Consider the following 22,454-nt stretch of genomic DNA (forward strand, 5'->3'; position numbering starts at 1 on the left):
TTCAGTAGTAGGGTTGGGACTTCAATGTGTGATTTTTGGGGTACACAATATAGCCCGTAACACTGTACTAGAAAAATCTGAATAAATTTTAGGATTGTTTTTCTGTCACCAACTACATGAAAGCTGAACTTTGTGTATTTTACATATATTGATCACTTAATTCTTTTAAATCTTTTTTTTATTAAACTGTCTAAGAGGCTAAAGGACATTGCTGTTTTATTTATAGCATATTCTAAGTATTAATTAACTGGGATTTTCCAGGCAAGAGTATTAGAGTGGGTTGTCATTCCCTTCTCCAAGGGATCTTCCCGACCCAGGGATCAAACCTGGGTATGTGGCATTGCAGGCAGTTTCTTTACCGTCCAAGTCACCAGGGCAGCTTCCAGTTTGATAAGGTCAGTGACCTCTCTAGGCCAAAATTTATTTTTTGTAAATTAAAATGGCTTACAATATGAATGATTCCCACAAGCCATGAAGCACTCTCCCCTCAAATAAGCTTTTTGAAGAGCTTCTGGCATAATTTCTACAAGAGGAGAAACACCCATTGAAATTTAGCACACCTGTGATTTCTCCCAACATCCCCAGCATTTGGGGCTTTCTAGATGGCACAGTATCGGCCTGCAATGTGGGAGACCTGGCTTCGATCCCTGGGTTGGGAAGATCCCCTGGAGAAGGGAAAGGCTACCCACTCCAGTATTCTGGCCTGGAGAATTCCATGGACTGTATAGTCCATGGGGTTTCACAAAGAGTCAGACACAACTGAGTGACTTTCACTTTCAGATGTCACAGTGGTAAAGAATTTGCCTGCCAATGCAGAAGATGCAGGTTCAGGGAAGATCCTCTGGAGAAGTTGAAATAGCAACCCACTCCAACATGCTTGCCTGGAGAATCCCACCAACAGAGGAGGCTAGTGGTTTACAGTCCATAGGGTTGCAAAGAATCAGAGACAACTGAGCACAGCACAATATGAACTTTAAATTTTTGCTCAGATCTGAGTTCCTAAGGCATTATTATAATAAAAATAAAGTTAAATACTTTTAGAAAATAGTTATATCTTTAGATATACCATTACAACTGTGAAGTTAGTCATAAAATTGCTGCATTCAGAGAAAAAAGAGAAACATCTCAGTTTTTACTCCAGTACTGCAGTGATAACTATATTTTGCCATGAAATATGAAGAACGTATCAATAACAAAGAAATCTGGATGTTTGTTTTGAGTGTTGCAAGAGAGTATTTATTTCAGGTTGCTTTGCTGAAGTGATAATGAAATGCAATATGCATTTCATTTGTGAGAGTTTCAGTTGAACTATACCAATGCAATTGAGTTTTTCTCATCTGTCATAATACCCTGAAATGCTTATATGAAATGAAAAGAGGGTATATTTTAAAAGACATAAAAAGAAAATACTTCTTGATGCTAGATTTAATTAATCCCCAGAACTTACCATCACATTTTGTGTCAGAAAATGGAATTCTAAAAAGAATTCAGCATGTTTCAAAATTTGCAGCTAAGATATTTGATTAAAATGAATGTGGAGTTAGAAGAATTACAAATGGAACAAAAAGGGCAAGACTTTTCAGCTTTATATTACAGAAAACTATAATTATTTTATTTTTCTTTAATCATTTAGGCTCTGCTGCTTTCAGGTGACTTATATCCTGTTATTGGGGCATAAATAAGTCTTTTGGTCAAATGGTGTTTTGTTACCTAGGTGAAATAAAACAATTACACATTTCCTTGAGGAAAGTTTCTTGGTTTATGAGTATGTTAGAATACTACCTTTAGTAAAGGCTTCATCTGTTGGGTTGGTCCAAAAGTTCATTTGGGTTTTTTCCATGACATCTTACAGAAAAGTCCAAATGAACTTTTTGGCCAAAAAGCTGGCTTACCCAGTACTTTAATGTGATAAGTGAGAGGACAGAATAAACTGGACCAGGAAAAGTACCCCAATTATTTCTCAACAGAAACCTTCTCCCCTCTCTTTCCTTATTCTCTTTTAGTACTGGTATCTGTTATTTTCATTTTCATCATCATCATACAAGTACTTTGTCTAACACTAAAAGTTTATCTCAAGGAACTTTTTTCTCCCCAAGTTTACTGTCAGACTTTACAAAAATTATCTGTATTGATGAGTGATTGTGGTAGTCACAGAATTGTTCTATGACCTTTTCAAGTTCTGTTCTAGCAATATGTCTTGAGTCTGTCTGTTCTTATGCCATCAGGAAGAATGATTCCAAGAAAAAAATTTCTTTAGTTGCTGGATCAGAAATTAGAGAAAGGTGGTGAAAAGTTTCTCCCTCGTTGGCTCAATTTGCTGGGTGGCAGAGTCGAATTTTAAGGATATTTTGATTCTTTCTTCTTGAATTTCTGACAAGGACACATGGGGGAATGGGGACCCATCTGTGTAACAAGTGGGGGGCTTAGCTTTCCACCAGCTGTAGCTTGATGGATAGGAGGGTTATGAAGCCATGTTTCTCTCCCGAGCCCAGTGCAGCCCCGCTGAGTGAGTATTCCAGACTTTGGGAAGCCACAGTCGACCTGGGGGAAAAATGAGTCAAAACATAGCACAGTGAAATACTACCTACTAAGAAAAAAAAAAAATGACTTTGCAAGCATCCTTTCTCTGATATCCAGATTTTAAGAAAATGTATGTCTTGGATGTTTTCTGTAGAAGGCTAAAACCATTTAAGGAAGTGTTTCTTAGGCAATGCCATTTATTGTAAGGCCAATGCTTTTTATTTTCTTGATATGAAACAAAACATGGAATCCTCTCCTTACTGAACCTGTTTCCGAGGGACGCAGAGCTCCTTCCACACAGTTCGCATGATAACTTTTCAGTAAGAACACATCTTGTAAATCATGCAGTCAGCCCTTTCCCAAATTAATTAAAGTTACATTTCTCTATCACAATAGATGGTTATGTTTATTTTCACTCCGTTTTTGCTTTATGCATTTTTGGCCGTTGCTTTTTTTTTTCTTTTAAACAGTTTTAAATTCTTGTTCTTTTTCTATAGTTTTTAGGTGAATTAAATGTGAAATATTAAATATAAAATATTTAAATTATAAATATTATAAATATGCTAGGATTTTTTCATTTTGGTAAAAAGTTGTTTTGATGTTACACAGACACCCACTCAGATACCTCCACTTGAATCATCAGAGTGCTTAGTTACTAGAGGATGGCCAAATATGTTAGGTTTTAAGCCTACTTTCAGTATCTTTCAGGATATTTGTGAAAGGCCAGAAATGTTTTCTTCTGTGAAATGATACTTTTTGAACTACTCAACTCCCCTTCCTTACTCCACATTCCTTTCCTGGAAAGAAAGCCTGCATTCTCATCAGTTGCAAATAAGAGCAGGATATTAACAACAGTTAGTGATTACAAACCCAAGGGAAGATTTTTGCCATTTAAATAGCAGATATGTATAAGCTTTTCTTTGTTTGCTATATCAACATTGAAACCCAAAGTAAAAAGAAAAATTCTTTCTGTTGGAGCACATGAGATCTGAAGCCATTTAAATGACCTGGGAGTAACATTGTCTTAGTATATCTCAATCTCATTGGTTCAAGCCAGTGATTCCTTACTTTACTGGAGATAGTGATTATTGGTCCTCTACAATCAGAAGAGCTAAATAATTCTCTATGCTTTTGAAGGCTAGGGTACTCAAAGTAGCTCAAATTAGCATTTTATGATAGAATCTTTAGTTACTTTTAAATACAAGACCTTCATTACATGAAATTATTTCATAAAGTGCAAATGCTTTTGGCTGGGCATGATGAGATGGCTTGAGTTCTTTACTTCCTGTTACAAGCTGTTCTTCATCCCAGCCATTTGAATTATAGAGTTCTACAAAAATGTATGTTCCCTCTCTCTCTCTGATTTCCATCCCTCTTTTTTTTTAATTAATTAATTTATTTTAATTGGAGGCTAATATTGTAGTGGTTTTTGCCACACATTGGCATGAATCAGCCATGGGTGTACATGTGTTCCACATCCTAAACCCCTCTTTATTTTCTGCGGTATTTGTTTTCTTTGCCTTTCATCGTGATAGTTTTCTCCTCTTCATATATTCCTATATTTTTAAGCATAAAACAGTATAAAAAGAGTATAAGTGGGAACTTAAGTTCTAAAATTCCTAAAAGACTTTTTTCCCCCAAAGGTTGTCATCCCTAGTTGCCAGTTCAGCAAATATCAGGGAAGGAGTTTCCACTTTCATAGTTCTTAACTCTGTAGATGGTGTCTTATCACACGTAGAAATTCTCCACTGGTATTAACCAGAGGCAGCCAGAGAATCAACTCCATGCATGAGGAGAACGTAGCAATGATGAGAAACGTGAGCACTGCAATTATTTCCTGTTTGTTGGATGTAGTAATGGGAACTGATTTTTCCTTTGACCAAATTCTGTTGAGTGGTCCCCATTCTGGACAACGATGCATCATATGCATCACATGTGATTCGGTGGAATGAATAATATGGTCTGTTAACCGTGAAAAATCTTGCTTCTCATTGCAAAATTAGTGAGTCTAGATGAGAAGCAGTAACTTAGGTGTTGAAAGCCTCATATTTAATACACACTGTGGGAGATGTAAAGTTAGATATATAGAGAGAGCTGGGCATTCTGTTCTTTTTTTATTGAGATTTACAGTATTATATTCACTCTGGGTGTACAATGTAGTGATGCAGAAATTTATAGATTTTTTTCCATTTGTAGTTATTATAAATTATTGGCTGTATTCTCTATGCTCTGCAGTATATCCTTTTAGCTTATTTATTTTGTACAGAGTATAAGGGAAGGTAACAAAACCATCATATCATGACCACATTGACATTTCACACTAACTGCTGCGCGTGCAGTGTGATAAGGGCATGAATGGGTACAAGAGCATAGGTAGTCTAGTCACAGGAAGATAGCAGCCTTGGTCTGGTCTTGGTCTGTGAGGGTTTCAGTGGAAAGGTAGAGAGCTCAGCTGGTAAAGAATCTGCCTCCACTGCAGGAGACCCTGGTTCAACTCCTGGGTTGGGTAGTTCCCCTGGAGAAGGGACAGGCTACCCAGTCCAGTATTCATGAGTTTCCCTAGTGGCTCAGCTGGTAAAGAATCCACCTGCAATGTGGGAAACCTGGGTTCAATCCCTGAGTTGGGAAGATCTCCTGGAGATGGGAAAGGCTACCCACTCTAGTATTCTGGCCTAAAGAATTCCATGGACTGTATAGTTCCATGGAGTCACAAAGAATCGGACACAACTGAGCAACTTTCACTTTCAGAGAGCTCAGCTGGTAAAAAAAAAAAAAAAAAAAAAAAATCCACCTGCAATGCAGGAGACCTGGGTTCGATCCCTGGGTTGGGAAGATCTCCTGGAGAAGGGAAAGGCTACCCACTTCAGTATTCTGGCCTGAAGAATTCCATGGACTGGATAGTCCATGAAGTCACAAAGAGTTGGACACAACTGAGCAACTTTCACTTTCAGAGAGCTCAGCTGGTAAAGAATCCATCTGCAATGCAGGAGACCTGGGTTCGATCCCTGTATTGGGAAGATCCCCTGGAGGAGGCATGGCAACCCACTCCAGTATTCTTGCCTGGAGAATCCCCATGGACAGAGGAGCCTGGCGAGCTGCAGTCTATGGGGTTGCAAAGAGTCTGACAGCACAGAGAAGCATAGGAGGCTTCCCTATGCATAGGGAAGCATAGGTGGCGCTAGCAGTAAAGAATCTGCTTGCAAATGCAGGAGGCACAAGAGATGTGGGTTCCATCCCTGGGTCGGGAAAATCCCCTGGAGTAAGAAGTGGCAACCCACTCCAGTATTCTTGCTTGAAAAATTCCGTGGACAGAGGGGTCTGGAGGACTACAGTCCATGGGGTTGCAAAGAGTTGGACACAACTGAACGCACGTACACACAAACACACACACACCTAGAAGCATATGTATTTGGAAGACATTTAGAGGAGGAAGAAGGAGCAGGCAGAAATTTACTTGGGAAACCAGGAGAGTTTTTGCGATTGAAATCCAAGAGCAAAGAGCTTCAAGGAGCAGAGAGTTAACCACAGAGTGAAATGCTGCTGAAGGGAAATTAGGGTGAGAGGTTAGAAGGGAATTTAAAGTGCATGAATAAAGGGAAAGAAGGAAGTGAGGAAACTGTGTGATCTTGTGGAGAGGAGAGTTTGAGCATTTATGACTTAAAAAATAAATCTGTGTCTCTGGTACCCAGAAGGTGTAACGTTAAGTTTATGTGCAGTGGTTCCACATAAAATCTCAGTATTAGATGACTGAGTCCTAATTAGAGCTCCTTGGCATCTGTGGCAATCACTGCCTCAAAAGCAAGTGGGTGGTGAGGAGAATCTGAAATACTGATCAAAGCTGTTGGCCTGTTTCTTTTTCCTTTCAGCAGAAATGATGAAACCACTGTACTGGTCCACATGCTTTGCAAAGCCACAGACTAAAACCACTACTAGTTTGTTCTCTTCTCTTTAAAATGCCAGGAACCTAATAATGCTAATTTTACTGTATTACATAATCACTGATTACAATTTCAGAAGCTTAGAAATGTATTAAAGTTTCAGTGGAAGTATGAAAATGTGCATTTGAAGTTATCAAGGAAATTTTAAAATGAAGTTTTGTTTCAACCAGTGGCATAAAAGCGCTTTGATCTTTGGTACTTGTAGCCTATTTGTAATGTATTAGCCATGAAGGCAGCACAGATTTCTCTGATATGTGTCTAGCTTTCATGCTTAAAGTTTACGTATCTTTGCCATTAGTGCCAGTGGCTGATTACCTCAGTGACTTAACATCCAATTCTGACCCAAATAGTATAAGAAAGGTCAATAAACAGAAACATGGAGAGAGAGGTTTATATTCTTTAGGAAGAACTGACAAAGGCTTACAGCTGTCTAAACCAGATATTGAATTAGATGACATCTAACATCTCTCCCAACCCCATAATGCTTTAATTTCATTATCTTGTTGGGATCTGGAAGACTAGCTGTCTCAAATAATTTGCAAGCTGTGACATGTTATATGAGCCACCTCACAAATGGATGTCTTAAGGAGCCAAGAACTTAGTCAACTCCTATCAAAAAAGAATTAACAACCTATAAAGGGGCTTTCTCCAGAAAAACATGTCAGACAGCAGGAAGTCATGATTGCTGCTAATGTGATTTTGGTTTATCCTTGGTTCCAAATTCAAAAACCCTTTCACAATTTATTTCCCAGTCCTGACTTATTGTTCTGTACTTTAGGCGGGAGACAACTGAATTATTAGAGCTCTCTCTGAACTCGGCAGGTGTCAAAAGTCCATTTTAAATCTCTCTTCAGAAGCTTTGACTTGATTTGGTTTTACTGCTCAATGTACAGAGGCCCACTTGGATAAGTTATTATCAGTCATGGTTTGGATATGTTCTCGGATAAACAGGCAAATTCTAGGAAGTGGCTAAAGGCAAGGCCATTGAGTATAATTATATTCAAATAAGGCCCAACTTGATAGATGACAAGAGGATGTGGTAGTGAATGCTTCTGGTTCACCATTATTTAAAGAACAAGCAGTCTTGAAGTGGTTTACGTGCCTTTCTGGTGGGGACATCCTCTTTGTGTGTTCTTCCCTCTTGGTTTATGTAAACCCCACTAGAAGTAAGATGTGAGGGAGTGGGAAAGCATAACTCCGCATGGATTTACCTCCAAATCTAGAGAGCCAATGACGGACGTGGACAGCCAAAGCAGGTTTTACCTGGGGCCTCCAAAGACATAACTCCGGAGAGAGCATCTCACAGACGGCCTGATCCCAAACTGTGCTTAAGCCTCAGGGCTGTTCAGAGTCCCAGAAGGATTTGACTTGCTTGCATTTCACTCATTTATCTGTTCAAAATCAGTTATTGTAAACAACAGAGACTGATTCTATTTTTGGTGCTGGAGCTGCCACGGGGAGGAAGAAATAGTCTTTCATGTCAAGAATTCACACTGGAAGTTAATATCTTAATCAAAGTCCATTCATCAAACAAGAGCTGAGCCGATTCAAATGGATTCTGTTAAAGTGAAAGTGAAGTCGCTCAGTCGTGTCCGACTCTTTCCGACCCTGTGGACTGTAGCCTACCAGGCTTCTCCGTCCGTGGGATTTTCCAGGCAAGAGTACTGGAGTGGGTTGCCTTTTCCTTCTCCAGGATTCTGTTAAAGTTAGTTTAAAACATCCTTTGTCCTATCTATGTTATGACTGAATAGAACCTCACGTTTACTTTCTTGAAAGAAATTAACTCATCTGCTATTGCTTCCCAGGTGGCACTAGTGGTAAAGAACACGCCTGCCAATGCGGGAGATGCAAGTGACATGCATTCAATCCCTGGATCAGGAAGATCCCCTGCAGGCGGGCATGGCAACCCACTCCAGCATTCTTGCCTGGAGAATCTCATGGACAGAGAAGCCTGGTGGGCTACAGGCCATGGGGTTGCAAAGAGTCGGTCAGACACGACTGAGTGACTAACACTACCGCTACCGCAACTGAGTAACTTAGCACGTACACGCTACTACTGTTACTACTACTGGAGTTCTTTCTGCTCCTCCTTCCCCTTCTCTTTCATGTCCACATGAACCATTGAAGAAATGTTGAAACAGGACATTGCAAGGTACAGAATATAGAATCATTTTACAGCTTTAAGGCTGTCCTTTGGAATGTGAATTAGGATTTATATCCTTACTGTCTTTTAGTGGAATATCTTGCAAACATTCACAGTTCCCCCTTGCATTCTCATCCAGCAGATAAGCTTGTAACTCTGGTGAATCTTGTCTCCCAACCTGCATCAACAGACTTGCACCCTGCAAAGGTTAGAGATCTACTAATTGCTATTTAGAGTTATGACTCTGGTTTCTTCTATGATATTATGATTCAGGACTAAATTAAAAAGAAAAAAAAGCCTCTGGAAATTGAAGGAGCATTAGTATGCTGTTAATAGTAACAAAACATTATGTTGAACACTTATTTACCAGGAATGTGCTGTCTTACACACAGCTCCTCATTCAGTGCCCATTTTTAGATCAGAAAATGGTTTGGAGAAGGTAACTTCACAGCTCTCAATGTCAGATGTGTACTAATTGCCAGAGTTCAGAGTGGAGCTAAGATTTTTCTGACTGTATGTCCTCCTTTATGCACTGTGCTTTATTGTCTTAATATTAGGTGGTAAAACTCTCAGGTGATTCCTGTTCCAAATGAGAAGACGAGATTATATGATGTCAGTTGTCTGGAAGTGGGGACAGAAGCACCCAGCTCATCCCTTCCGTCCATGAGGGGTGTCTGTACATAGGAGGTTGGGATGAGAGGAGTCTGTTACCAGCCTGAGAGGGTGTCGTAAGGAAATTGACTGAGAGGATGAAGAAGCTTGGAGACACACGGGAGGAATTTAACCCTAACGGATTGAAAGTTTTTGAAGAGTCCGTTTAAAAAATCTATTGACAGGAACTGCAGGAGAGCAGATAGCGATGAGAATGAGATGTAAGTTGTGTTCAGGGAGCTGCCTCCATGACAGTCCACCTCTCCCCATCCCTCTCCCCAGCGTCTCAAGGTATTGGATGTGCGCAAGTGGAGGGGAAGGTGCGGTCTGGAGTTCTTGGAGGCCCCTATTGGTGACTTTAGCAAGAGGAACTCTCATTATGGTTGTTGAGAAAGTCATAATGAGGATATTTGTGACTTAAGTTCAGACCATCAACTTCCAGTCTACACAAGGAGCTCATTCTTGATATTTCAGAGAAAATCAGCGAGAAGGCAATAGCCTGAGGCCATGGTCCCCATTTTAAAGGACGTTCAATGATTACTCAGTCCTTTGCAGGGGACCTTGAGGGGTTCCTTGGAAGTCAGGTTTGGAACCCCTGATACAGAGCTTACCTTCGTCCTGGAGGAACTTCAGGCAGATGTTGGCACAGAGGCAAATCTATTTTTACCAGGTTGTTAGTCTCTTCTATGCTCTACTAACTTTCTTGGCAAACTTTAATTTTAGAAAATTAATGGCAATGCTATTCCCCAGAGTCCGAGGAACAGCTTTGTCCTCTTCCACCTCCGGCCAGCCATTAATGAGACACGATATATTTTGACGTCAAAGGACATATTTGAACTACTTGACTTTCATTTCATCTCTGTGCACTTTTCTCCCCCTGTGTTCTAGTCGTTTGTTTTCATGTTATCACTTGGCCTGTAAAATACCAAGTGCGAGAAGATCTGGGATAGTCATGACACCAGCCAGGCTAGACGGTTTGCCCCCGAGAAAGCCCGGCAGCATGTTAGAAGTGTCTGGGGAGTTCCCCTGTATGTCCTGGTCTCCTATCTGTGATTGTCAGCAGCAGGCGCTCGTGTTTATTAGGCACAACCTCACCTGGGAGAACAAGCTTCAGAATCATCATTAGACCGATAATAGCTTATAGAATGCACTTATAATGTGCCAGACATTTTTCTAAGCACATCACCTGTATTGATCCACTGATTCTCATAACACCCCTGTGAGGTGAATACTATTGTTATCCCCACCTTTCCCAAGAGGAAGCTGAAACAGTTTCCCAATTGACCAGTAACTGGAACTTGACTTCTGAGCCAGTCAACCTAAATTGGGGTCTGAGCTCTTAACCACTTGGTTGAGCTGTCTCCCATCTCAACTTGGTTGAAAAAATGTTATATTAGTTTTCACTGTATAACAAAGTAATCAGCTATACATGTGTATATATGTGTATGCATATATATATATTTATGTGTGTGTGTATATATCCCCTCTTTTTTAATTTCTTTCCCATGTAGGTCACCATAGAATATTAGATAGAGTTCCCTGTGCTATACAGTATGTTCTCATTGGTGCCCTATTTTATACACAGTATCAATACGGTATATATGTCAATTCCAATCTCTCAATTTCACCCACCCACCCTTTTTCCCACTTGGTATCCATGCATTTATTCTCTACATCTGTCTCTCTATTTCTGCTTTGTAAATAAGATCATCTATACCAATTTTTTCAGATTCTACATATATGTATTAATATAAAATATTTGTTTCTCTGATTTCACTCTGTGTGATAGTTTCTAGGTCTTTACAAATTACCCCATTTTGTTCCTTTTTATAGCTGAGTAATGTCATATATATCTATATGACACCTCCTTTATCCATTCCTCTGTTGAACTTTTGACCTGATCTGGGGCACCATTTGATAGCAGCCCAGACTCCAGGAACCCTAGTCAGAGGCTGGAGTTAAGCCGGGTACCCCAGTTAAGAGGCTGACGCTGTTGGAAAGGTGGGAGGTGTTGTGGGTGCTGAGAGAAGATGGGAGATGATAGTGGGAGAGTGAACGTGTAGGAAATGGGAAAAACAGCATGTCCATTGGTGAGTGGGGGTCTCCATTCTGGAGATGAAGTGAGATAATATTTGAAAATTCGTTTGGGATCTGGAAAGTTCTATAAGATTGGTGGGACAGTAGTGTGTGGTGGGAATCAGTGGGTTTGGTTGAAAACCTGGGAGGCAGAAGTGTGTGGGCAGAGAGCAGATATTGGTGGGTTCTGAGAAAGGTGGTTCCCACTGGTTAGCCCATGGGGAGCCCCCTGGAGGAGGGCTGTGGGACTGCGCCACAGTTCCTCTCTGGAACCCATTTCCCCCTCCTGCAGCTGTTGGGATGGCCCAGCTCTTGACTCGACATCTCAGACCACTGGAGAGGGCTGGAGCTCACTGCCACGAGAGCCCCCATATCAGTGTCTCAAAAAACGTTCTGATGGAACTCTTCAACCTGTGCCCTCTCTCTTCTCCTGTTACAGAGTATGTTGAGCCGCCATATACTATGCTTCCATCATCCCTCTTATCTGCTGAATACTTGCTAACTATAATCTTTGCAGTTCGTTAAGGTGAACTTGACATTAAAAAGATCAAGCCCCTCTTAGGACTTCCCTGATGGTCCAGTGGTTAGGACTCAGCGTTTCCACTGCTGGGGCATGGGTTTGATCCCTGCTCAAGGAACTAAGATCTTATATGCTATGTCATGAAGCAAAAAAAAAAAAAAAAGATCAGCCCCTCTTAATTTCAAAATGAGCATTTGGTGTGAACATTGTACGGTCACTCTGTTGATTCTTTGCTATCTACTTAACACTAACACCTAACATTGATATAATCCTTCCTTTTACTCATGCCTTGAACTACCATCTATTCACATACTAATGTACTTTAAAAATAATTATATTAATATTGTTTTTCTAAAAATGATAATACTGAATAAAAAATAATCCCCAAATCCCACCAGGTAGAGGTAACCATCTCAGACAGCCTATTGAACCTTTTATTCAGATCCTTCTCTATAAAACCCTGAATTCAATAGTTCACATGGAAGAGATTATGTCATATGTAAGTTTCCATGACTTTTTTTCACTTAACAATATGTTGTAGTCAGACTTTCTTCTAAATGGAGATGCTCGTTTGTATTATTTGTCCTGCATTCTCCTGTTTGTATCAGCAGTTTAGTTAACCACCCCACTGTCAATTATTCATTAACAAGAGTCTGAGCACCACATAGGGATCATCTGACTCTGCTAATCCAGGCTCTAGGGCTTTGCTGTCAATCTTTGGGATCCTTGACATCGTATAATAGAAGGAGCATGAAAGGGATGAGTAAAGAGTCCAAGACTCTTCTCCCAGCTCTGTCACTCAGTAGCTCTGTGACCTTAAACTCACTTCATGTTTCTGAACCTCGCGCCCTCTCTGTAAATGGTGGCGTGGGGATGCGTGATACAAAAGGTCTGTTCTGCATATTCACAAATGTGCTTCAAATCATGTCTCCCATCCCATCTTAAATATTCATGTCAGTTTAATCTGTATGGAGGGAGTTATTATACTTTGCCCTGAAAGGAATTTTTAGACAAGAGAATGAAATTTTTTCTCCTTCTTTCAGAGTTGCAATGAAATTGTGTATGTGTGGGTGCATGCTTGTGTGTGTGTGGTGTGTGTGTGAGGCAGGGGTGGAGGTATCCTGACCATATTTTAAAAGTATCACTCTGTCCTTCCATCCAGCTTTTTCCTCTTTCTTCCCTCTCCCTCCCCTTCCTCCTCTCTTCTTTCTGTCTATATTTTCCTTCTTTTCTTCTTCTCCTTCCTGTCCGTCCTTTCCTGAAGTGAATTGAAGACTAATGCTCTTCTTTCTGCTTTAGTCAGTGGAAACTTTCATCCCATAATACAAGATAGCAGAAGCCATAAAGACAAGTGGGATTGTGTCATCCTAATTTATCAAAGAAATGTACTATTCCATAGTGGTGATGATGTAGATCAAATTATTTCACTCAACTGATGCCCATGATTAAACCAGTTTGAAAATCTGAGTTAATAACACCCAAGGAATCCAGGTAAAAAGCATCTAAACAGGATGCTTTAGAATGTTTGGTATGACCCCCTTTTAATTGCTCACTATCTATCCTGAGCCAGTGTGGATTGAATTCTGTTAAAATGAATGAAATACTTCAGTTTCTTCCTGAAGAATGCATTTGGTACATATTTTAACACTTTCTCTCCATTTGGGGGTGCTCGGTGGCATCATTGCAAGCAACACTAATTTGCACTTTGCTTTGAGAAGTGTGCTCGGGGAGTTTGAGGTATACAGAGCCGTTTCTTTTTCAGTCCTGCACTTTCTGGCTTCTTGGTCAGCTTTTCATGTCTTTCTGTCTCTTCTCAAAGCCAAGCCATTCTGGGCATAGCTGCTAAAGCAGTTCTTTGTAGCTCTACATCACTTCTCACCGTTTCACATTAGCTACATCTAATTTATTGTGGAACTGAACACATGGTATTATTGGGGTTTTTAATAAGTTAGTAGTAAAAAAAAAAAAACTGAGTAGGCTCCAGAAGCATTTTCTGCTCATTCCCATGTTATTACCTAAATTCCAGAAACTTGAGGTTTCCAGAGAGGTGTTCTCCAGATAATTGCTGTATTCTGGTCAAGAACCCATGATTCTGGTTTGAGTGTGGACTCTTTTTTTCTTAGCAGAAAGAGTCAGTATTGCCTTTGGTCCAGCAAGGGGCTTATGACTCTCAGTTCCGTGCTCTCCTTGTTGTCTGACCCCCTGGTTCTTGTTTTGCAGTCCCCAGTCTGTTCCAGACCGTCTGAGGATCCGGGTGAACAAAATCAGTTTACAAGACTATGAAGGATTCCACTACGACAAAGAGAAACTCCGGGAAGCCTGTAAGTTGAAAGTGCCTAATGGATGCAATGGGATCAGATTGTTTTCAGTCTTTTGATCCTCCTTGATTTGATGGATAGATTCACCTCTGTCTGGAAGTCATGGTTAAAGAAATGAAGGGAAGCATAGTAACATGTGAACCCAAAGTGATGCCATATGGGCTGAAGAACATGGAACTAGGAAAGGAAATTAGAAGAAAGTAGTTCTGCCCTTGATGCTATGTTAGGATTTCTTAGTTATTAACTAGTTTAGTCTGAGGTTTACATAAAATGAGAAAAGCAGAAAGTTGGTGACACCATATGATATAGTAACATCTAGGAAATTCTTAAGACAGCATGCATCTCTTCTTGGAGACTGTGTTACCAATTACTGTCTTCATTCTTCATGCCGGTGTGACAGTTACCTGTGAAGACACTTCCTTCACTTCTAGCTGTTATGTGATTATGTGACATCTAAGAAAGATCCACAGCATTGTAAATGTCATGGTAAAATGAGTCATTGATGAGGTGCCAGTGTTTCTGAAATCTTAAATTGAGTCAGTGTATGAATTCCTTCTCAATGCTCGTATTTTCCATATGCCTCTTTAAATATATAACCAAGTATTAGTTCACTTTGCTCATCATTTCGTATTTATTGAGCATTTGTTACATTCTAGTCACTATTTTAAATCCCTGTCTGCATATGATATATGAAGTAATTGGGGAATGTTGACCAGAAGCAGTTAAGAGTATAGATGTGTTAGATATTAAGGTTCTGGGTTCCTTCTTAATTGTGGGGTCTGATAGTCAAGTGCAGTAAAGTTTGAGAAGATGAGGGCCAGTATCCAAGGGCACAGACAGGGATGTAAGCAGAGAGAAAGAAATGTTTTGTAGAACCAGAGATTTATGAACTGAAACTCAGACTGTCCCCAAGTGTGGACCTGCCTGAAGGTGCAGAAGATGCAGGTAGTTAAAACTGGCAGGAATGGAGTAAGGGGCACATTTCTGAGCTATGATTCTTGACCTTATAATCTGGAGTGGGGTGTAAGGGAGGGAAGTCCCAAAATCCAGGACAGTCTCGGGGTGAGCAGGGACTTTTAGATCTGGATGTGGCAAAGGGCATGGGTCCACACCCCCACCCCCAGCTCCCATAGTCCAGACACTGAACCTACCAGTGCACCCTGCCATGGTGTGTGTGGCATCATTTCTCTCTCATTCCATCACTGCTTCATCTTCTCCAACCCTCTTCATCCCTTTCTGTAAACATCAGTTCCCTTTAGTTTCTCCCCAGTCTTCACTCCATCCTTCTCCCTTGTTCCCTTTAGTATGAATGCTTGGAGGTGGAGGAGTAGCGATGCCCTGAACTTCTGCATTTCCCCCTTCTGCCAATGGCAGATTGTATTTTCTAATGTAAATGAGATTACAGATTAGTGCACAATGTAGGTTAACCTGTAAGATAGTGGACCTATATGTTTGCAATGGTATATGTAGCTACAGTGTAAATTAAACTGCCTTTTAGAGGCTACTAATGATAAAGAATGGTGTTTTATGTGCTTTTTCTTACAAACTTCTAAACAAACAGCTTAAGTTTGAAAAATTAGAAAGATCCTGGATCTCAAGCCAGTAATGTTTTGCAGCTTACCAAGAATCCTGAGGAGAATCAGTTGGGAGTGGGGAAACATTTGAACTTTTTGACTGACATGAGATTTGAGGCTTATCTGTGGGTTCCAATGATCTGTTCTATCTTTTCTGGGGCATTATCTGTCCACTATTGCCAGAAGTAATTGTGACTTGAGTTTTTACAAGATGACATTTCCTGGCAAGTGCTCTATCATCATCTCTTACGTGATAAAGCATCTCTGTGAGGAAATTTCTGATCTGAAATTGGAGGAGGTGACGTGTTATGAATATAAGTCCAATGAATTCAGCCATATCTTGGGACCCAAAAGAACAAAGAAACACTCAAAGAGGGAATTAAGGCATTATTTCATTCTAAAGATTTGAGGAAAACAACATATTAGAAATAAAGGCGGCCAACTCAGTCATTCTATTTTTAATAAATGGTGATGATGCTTCTCAGTTGCAGTTGTTCAGGGAAGTTTGTCCTCAGGGGTTTGTGAATTTATTCTTATTCATACTTACCCTTTTTCCCTGGCTCCAACTTGCAAGAGACTACAGATGCGTGGGAAGACCAACTGTTCAAATTGAGTACAAAGGGGAAAAACCAGTTCAAATCCAAATGTGCAGTACATACCAAAATAGGTTATTTCAGAAGCGTTAATACAGTGAGATGCAGAGAACACATTGAGATAAAAGGGACTCTAGGAAGGTACTCTGACCTGCATCTTAGAAGAACAAAATGGGTGAATCCCACTTTGGTCATTCGTTTATTGTCAACATCCAAGTCTAAACTAGAGCAGTCCTACATTACTGGTTTAAAAAATTAGTTCCCTTTTTTGATTATACACCAAGTGATTCATCCAGACAGCATGTGGCTGTTTGCCTTTACTGTTTAATAGAATCTTGCTCATGTGTCTGGCTTATTATTCATATTAGATTATAAACTCAGATGTTTGTTGTCTTACAAAGCCTTGCTTCTCTCTGTAAGGCAGGATTCCATGATAATCACAGAATGGCAGCCCTTTTAATGACTATGCTTATTTTGGCATAGAGAAAATTGGCTATAGTATTTTAAATACTTCCTATCCCCCTTCCATTAGCCCCAACTCACCTGGCAGCTTCTCCTTTAAAATATAACAACACAGAGAAGTAGTGTTTTTTGCCAGTCTCTCCCTCTGCCCTTGTTGATTAATTTCAGACTTACTTATAACAGTTAAAGTCTTTTACCCTGGATTTATGAATTATTAATCCTCAAGATAATGGTTATGATGTCCAAGAGAGAAAATTCTATTCAACTTGAATTAGAACATAAGGAGAAAGTGGCCATCTTAAAAAAATAATTCTTAATGTAAGGCTATAATAATTATAGCAGAAACTCACTCCCATAATCTGAATGAAGTATGAAAATGAGTCCTAATCATGTAGTCTAGGCAAAGGGTAATCAGGTTTTTTTTAATTTCTTATGTTTCATTGACACATGGCATATAGGTTGGTATTTAGAATAACTTGATACTGGCCAAGATCTAACTCTGTCTCTGGTAAACTGACTAAACTCTACTTCTGGCTTCAGCTTACTCTGCATGTTTGAATGGCAGATTCAATGATTGTTTGATTGATGATTCATATGATTCTAGGGCCTAAAACACAAAAGTACAAACCAGTTTGAAGCTAATTGAAAACAAATGTAGCCTATAAAGGTAAGAGGTGCTGACACTTTTTGTATCAAATGCAATGTTCAACCACCCTTTTACAAACAGCATCCAGTACAATGGGTATTATCTGGCCATTTACAATTTAGTATATCTATATAGTTATAATATCTCAGTATATTATCTGACTGATGATTATGGCTAATTAAACATTTAGGCAGTTGTCCTAAGGGACTTTCTTCATCTTCTGTCTAATGACTTAGTAAAAGACTCGAAATGTTTGGGTTTGCATCTTGCTTGCAACCTTGACAGAGTAATTATGCTGATGATCAAATCTCTCATCTCTCAAATGAGAATATAATTGCAGCCTCGTAGGGTGCTGAGGGTTAAATGTAATGTTGTATATGAAACCCATGCTGCACAGCCTGGCAACATTAGCAAGTTTTCCCAAAATGGTAACTATGATTGTTGGGGCTGCGGTTATGAAAGACACTGCTGTGGCATTGCCCTTCAATCTGCAGGTCCGAAAGTCAGGCTCAGAGGTGCTGCCCTGTTTTTATGTATCTTCTCATCAAATTGCACACATCATTGCTACCTTCCAACTCACTTCAAAAAGAGGATTGAAGACACTAGTATATATTACAGAAAGAAAATATAAGTAACCATTTGATTTACTTTTATTGGGGATGGCTGTGATGGCAAGATATGTCTACCTGTGAAATCCTTATTTAGAGATCAGGTCAGATATCTACAAACTCTCTTAAGTCCCTATACATTTTTCTTAAGTTCATCATCTGTTATCCATCACAGAATATTTAAAAATAAACTTTACTTTTGAATAATTTTAGATATATACAGAAGTTACAAGGATAGTACTGGGAGTTCTTACGTACCTCTTACCCAGTTTTTCTTGTTAAACATTTTATGTTTTCATAGTGTATTGGTCAGAGAAAGTGATACTGCTTTATTACTGTTAACTAATCCCAGGGCTTCCTGTTCTGGGATCTAATCCAGGGTACCACGTGCCTGGGGTCGGCCTGTCTCCCCAGTCATCCCTGGTCCCTGACAGTTTCTCAGTCTTTCCTCCCCACCCATCCCCCATGGCCTTGATTGTCTTGAGGAATACAGGCCAGTGTCCTGCACAGTATCGCGTAGTATGGTTTCATCTGTTGTTTTACTTATAATTAGGTTAGAGTCATAGGCTTTTGGAAAGAACACTGCAGAGGTAAAGTGCTCTTCCCCATCACGTCAGGGGTTACCTGGTACCCACATGACATGCCTGGTCACGGTAACCTCATCTCCTGGGTTAGGGTCTATGGGCCAGGTTTCTCCACTGTAAAGTTACTATCTTTTTCCATTCTTTGTGAGTCATCATATTTCACTCATCTTCAAAACAGGAGAATGTGGATCATTGGATTTTTTTTTAATTGTTTCCAGTTTTTATGTTTGAGTCACTTGCCTTTGATAAGCATGCCAAAATGCTGGAGCCATTCACAAATCGATGCATCCATGCTTCCAAAAACTATCCATTTGTGTCAGTTATATGGTGGATCTCACCCTAAATGCCAGGCACTGCAAGATGAAATCAGGACATGAAATATTACAGTGTCATTTATTCAGTACACGTGTATTGAGTGGTTTCACTGAGCAAACAGTGGTGGAAAAAGAAAAGCAGAAATAATCCCTGACTTGCAGGAGCTTTTCCTCATAAGATGAGGATTATGATAGAGCCATGGAAACACTATGTGTCTATTTCCTTAGTAAACAACATTTAAATAACTGCAGGGAGGGATGGAACATATAAGCAATAATGACAAAAGCCAGGCTAACTACTAATTAGTTGAATAACCTTGGGCAATGCATTCACCTTCTTTAGGCTTCAGTTGTCTTATCTCCTAAATGCAGTGGTTAAACTCCATATTTCCTCAGAACATACTGTATCATAGTAAATGTTTAGCCCTATAGAAATTACACAGGACTGAAAATTTTTCCTCCTGAAGTTTTTACCTAGGGAAGTTTTTACCTAGGAAAATTTTTAAAGCTCCAACATCATTCATTGTAGTGATTGCAAGCATCAAAATGTGTTGTGCGTTTTGCTTTGAGTTTGCAAAAAACATGGATTTCTTCCCCCTATCGATTGCTTCATCTAAAATTGAATCTTTCCTCCTCATTTAACAAGTTGACAACAGGCTCATTCAGTGAAGATTAGACCTCCATTTGGTGGATGTAGATGTTCCATTTTACAGTCTCTCTGAGGAGTTAAATGATGTCAGTCTGTCCCTTGAAGGACACTGTCCATTCCTTTGCCAGTGTTTATGCTTATTTCTATTTTCATGAGTTGAAATTTACTCAAGAGTTTTGGGTTTAGTTTCCTTTCCTGTTCTACCCTATCTCCTGTCTGTATCTTCTATTTACCCTTAATATAAAGTTTGTGTGTATTAGTTGCTCAGTTATGTCCAACTCTTTGCAACCCATGGACTGTATAGCCCACCAGGCTCCTCTGTCCATGGAGTTCTCCAGGCAAGGATACTGGAGTTGGTAGCCGTTCCCTTCTCCAGGGGATCTTCCCTCTCGACCCAGGGATCAAACCCAGGTCTCTTGCATTGCAGGCAGATTCTTTACCATCTGAGCCCCCAGGGAAGCACATGTATACAGAAACTGAGATCCAGAAAACTTAAGGAAAATGTCTAAGAGTCTGACATTCTGATATTTATTTAATCACTATGCTTCTTATTTCTTTTCCAGGAGTAGTTATTTTCTTTTAGAAAATATTTTAATAGCATATTTGTTTATAAATCCTTAGCAGCACTGTTTTAAATGCTTTTTTATATTTAAACTGACATTCTCTTAAGTTACCAGACTCTGGTTTGTTGGACAAGTTTCTGTTTTTGAATCTTCCTCAACCCCCCCCAAATAAATCATCCGTTCAGAAGTTCAGCTTGTATTGGATTGGCTGAAAAGGCCATTCTTCTGTAAGATCTTAATGAAAAACCCCAAAAGAACATTTTGGCCAACCCAGTATTTATTGGCTACTTAGCATATTTCAGATGATGGGGATACTGAAAAGTGCCTGCCCTCATACAGCTTATGCTCCATTTGAGAGACATAAGTGAATGAATTGTATAATACATCAGTAAATTCTATCAGCGGAAATAGAGAAAGTGATATAGGATCCTGTTTTTGCTAAGGTGATCAGGGAGAGACTTTCTGAAAAGGTGGCATTTAAGCCAAGACCTGAAAGTAAATGTTGAATGCACACCTGGGTTTCTGAGGCAAGAATGTCTCTGGGCAGAGGGAGTAGCCAGTGCTATGGGTCCTGTGGTGCGAACACCTTTGGACTATTTAAGGTACAAGGAAATCCATGTGGCTGGTACCTGGTTAGTTGGGTAGAGAAAGGTACAAAATCGTCTTGAAGTCGTAAGAAAGGGCTGGCCCACGGAGGGGGCTTGTTGGCTATGGAGAGGCTTCGGGTTTTATTCAGAATGCAATGAGAAGGTCCAAGAATTATTTGAGAAGGAGTTTCACGTGTCTGCACTAATTCTGAATAGTTCTGGCTGCTGAGTGGAGAATTGAGTACTGGATTGTAGAAGTAGAATTCAGGACACCAGATATAAGACCTACAGGATATTCCAAGTGATAGGTATGCTGAAAGTTGAGGGAAGTTAAAGCAGCAAAATTAGTGTCTGTTTTCGAGATAATGCTGGTAAGATCAAATGATGGTTTAGCTGCACCGTGTAGGAGGAAAGGTGATTTAAGGATGCCTCTGAGGTTTTGACCTCAGCAATAGCTCAATTGGTAAAGACTCCGCCTGCAATGCAGGAGACCCCGGTTCGATTCCTGGGTCGGGAAGATCCGCTGGAGGAGGGATAGGCTACCCACCCCAGGATTCTTAGGCTTCCCTTGTAGTTCAGCTGGTAAAGAATCCCCCTCAATGTGGGAGATCTGGGTTTGATCCCTGGGTTGGGAAAATCCCCTGGAGAAGGGAACAGCTACCCACTCAAGCATTCTGGCCTAGAGAATTCCATGGACTATAAAGTCCATGGGGTCACAAAGAGTCAGACAACTGAGCAACTTACACTTTCACTTTCAACTTGGTGCGTAGAGGTGGGGCTGATATAGAAGACCCAAGTGCAGCCAAGAAGCACAGGGTGAGCTAGCAAAATCTAGCTCTTGAATCAGGAGAGAGAGGGTCAGGTGCAGGAGGGATGCCTTGGAGTATCCAAAAATGGGGTCCAGTACACAGCGGAGGGATGGGGCAAGTCCCTCAGAGGATAGAAGGGAAGACAGAGCTGTAGGTGCAGAGGCATGTAGGTGGGGGATTTGGTACCAAGAAGAAGGAGGAGTTATATCCTGATTACTTTTATTTTCTCAGTGACATGAGGCAAGCCTACCCGTTAATGGTAGGGAAGGGAAGTGTGTCAGTGGTCAAGGAAGAAAAGAGTTTGAAATAGTCACTTGGAGAGCTATACAGTGAGTTGCCTGGGAGGAATGCTGAGACACATGGTAAATTTGGAATCTTGAACTCCTTGGCTTTTCAAAAGCACCGAGACCCTGATTTGTCAGTTCCTGGGGATCTCCTTGGCTTATACATGAGTGCACTCCTTGTTTTCCAAGACTCAGATGCCAGGGGAATATTAGGCTGAAGGACAATGATCTTATTTTTAAGATAATCCCCTTCATTATCTAGCCTTGTTTATGACCCAAAGCCTTGCTTTGTTTACAAGAAAGTAAGAAGTGATTCCAGAGTTTTGCTTTATTAGATGCTAATGATGTTAGCTCTCAGACAAGGAAGTAGCCTAAAGTGTTGATATTATTGTTGTTTTTCAGTTGCTAAGTCATGGCTGACTCTTTGCAACCCCATGGACTATAGCATGCCAGGCTTCACTATCTGCTGGAATTTGCTCAAACTCTTGTTCATTGAGTCGATGATGCCATCCAACCATCTCATCCTTGGTCACCCCATTCTCCTGCCCTCAATCTTTCCCAGCATCACAGTGTCTTCCAATGAGTTGGCTCTTTGTATCAGATAGCCAAAGTATT

The 22,454-nt window shown here is 40.2% G+C and overlaps 1 protein-coding gene across 9 annotated transcripts in view; it reads left to right on the forward strand.

Moving 5' to 3' along the window:
• DGKI (diacylglycerol kinase iota) overlaps window positions 1–22,454 on the forward strand; it is a 502,817-nt gene that overhangs the window by 351,420 nt on the left and 128,943 nt on the right. For all 9 annotated transcript variants that reach the window (XM_070465256.1, XM_070465264.1, XM_070465269.1 and 6 more), the window contains one exon: window positions 14,069–14,169. In XM_070465256.1, coding sequence (XP_070321357.1) covers window positions 14,069–14,169 — 101 coding nt within the window. The remainder of the gene's footprint in view (window positions 1–14,068; window positions 14,170–22,454) is intronic.

The sequence above is a fragment of the Odocoileus virginianus genome, chromosome 1 (genome assembly GCF_023699985.2).
Source record: "Odocoileus virginianus isolate 20LAN1187 ecotype Illinois chromosome 1, Ovbor_1.2, whole genome shotgun sequence".
Lineage (NCBI taxonomy): Eukaryota > Metazoa > Chordata > Mammalia > Artiodactyla > Cervidae > Odocoileus > Odocoileus virginianus.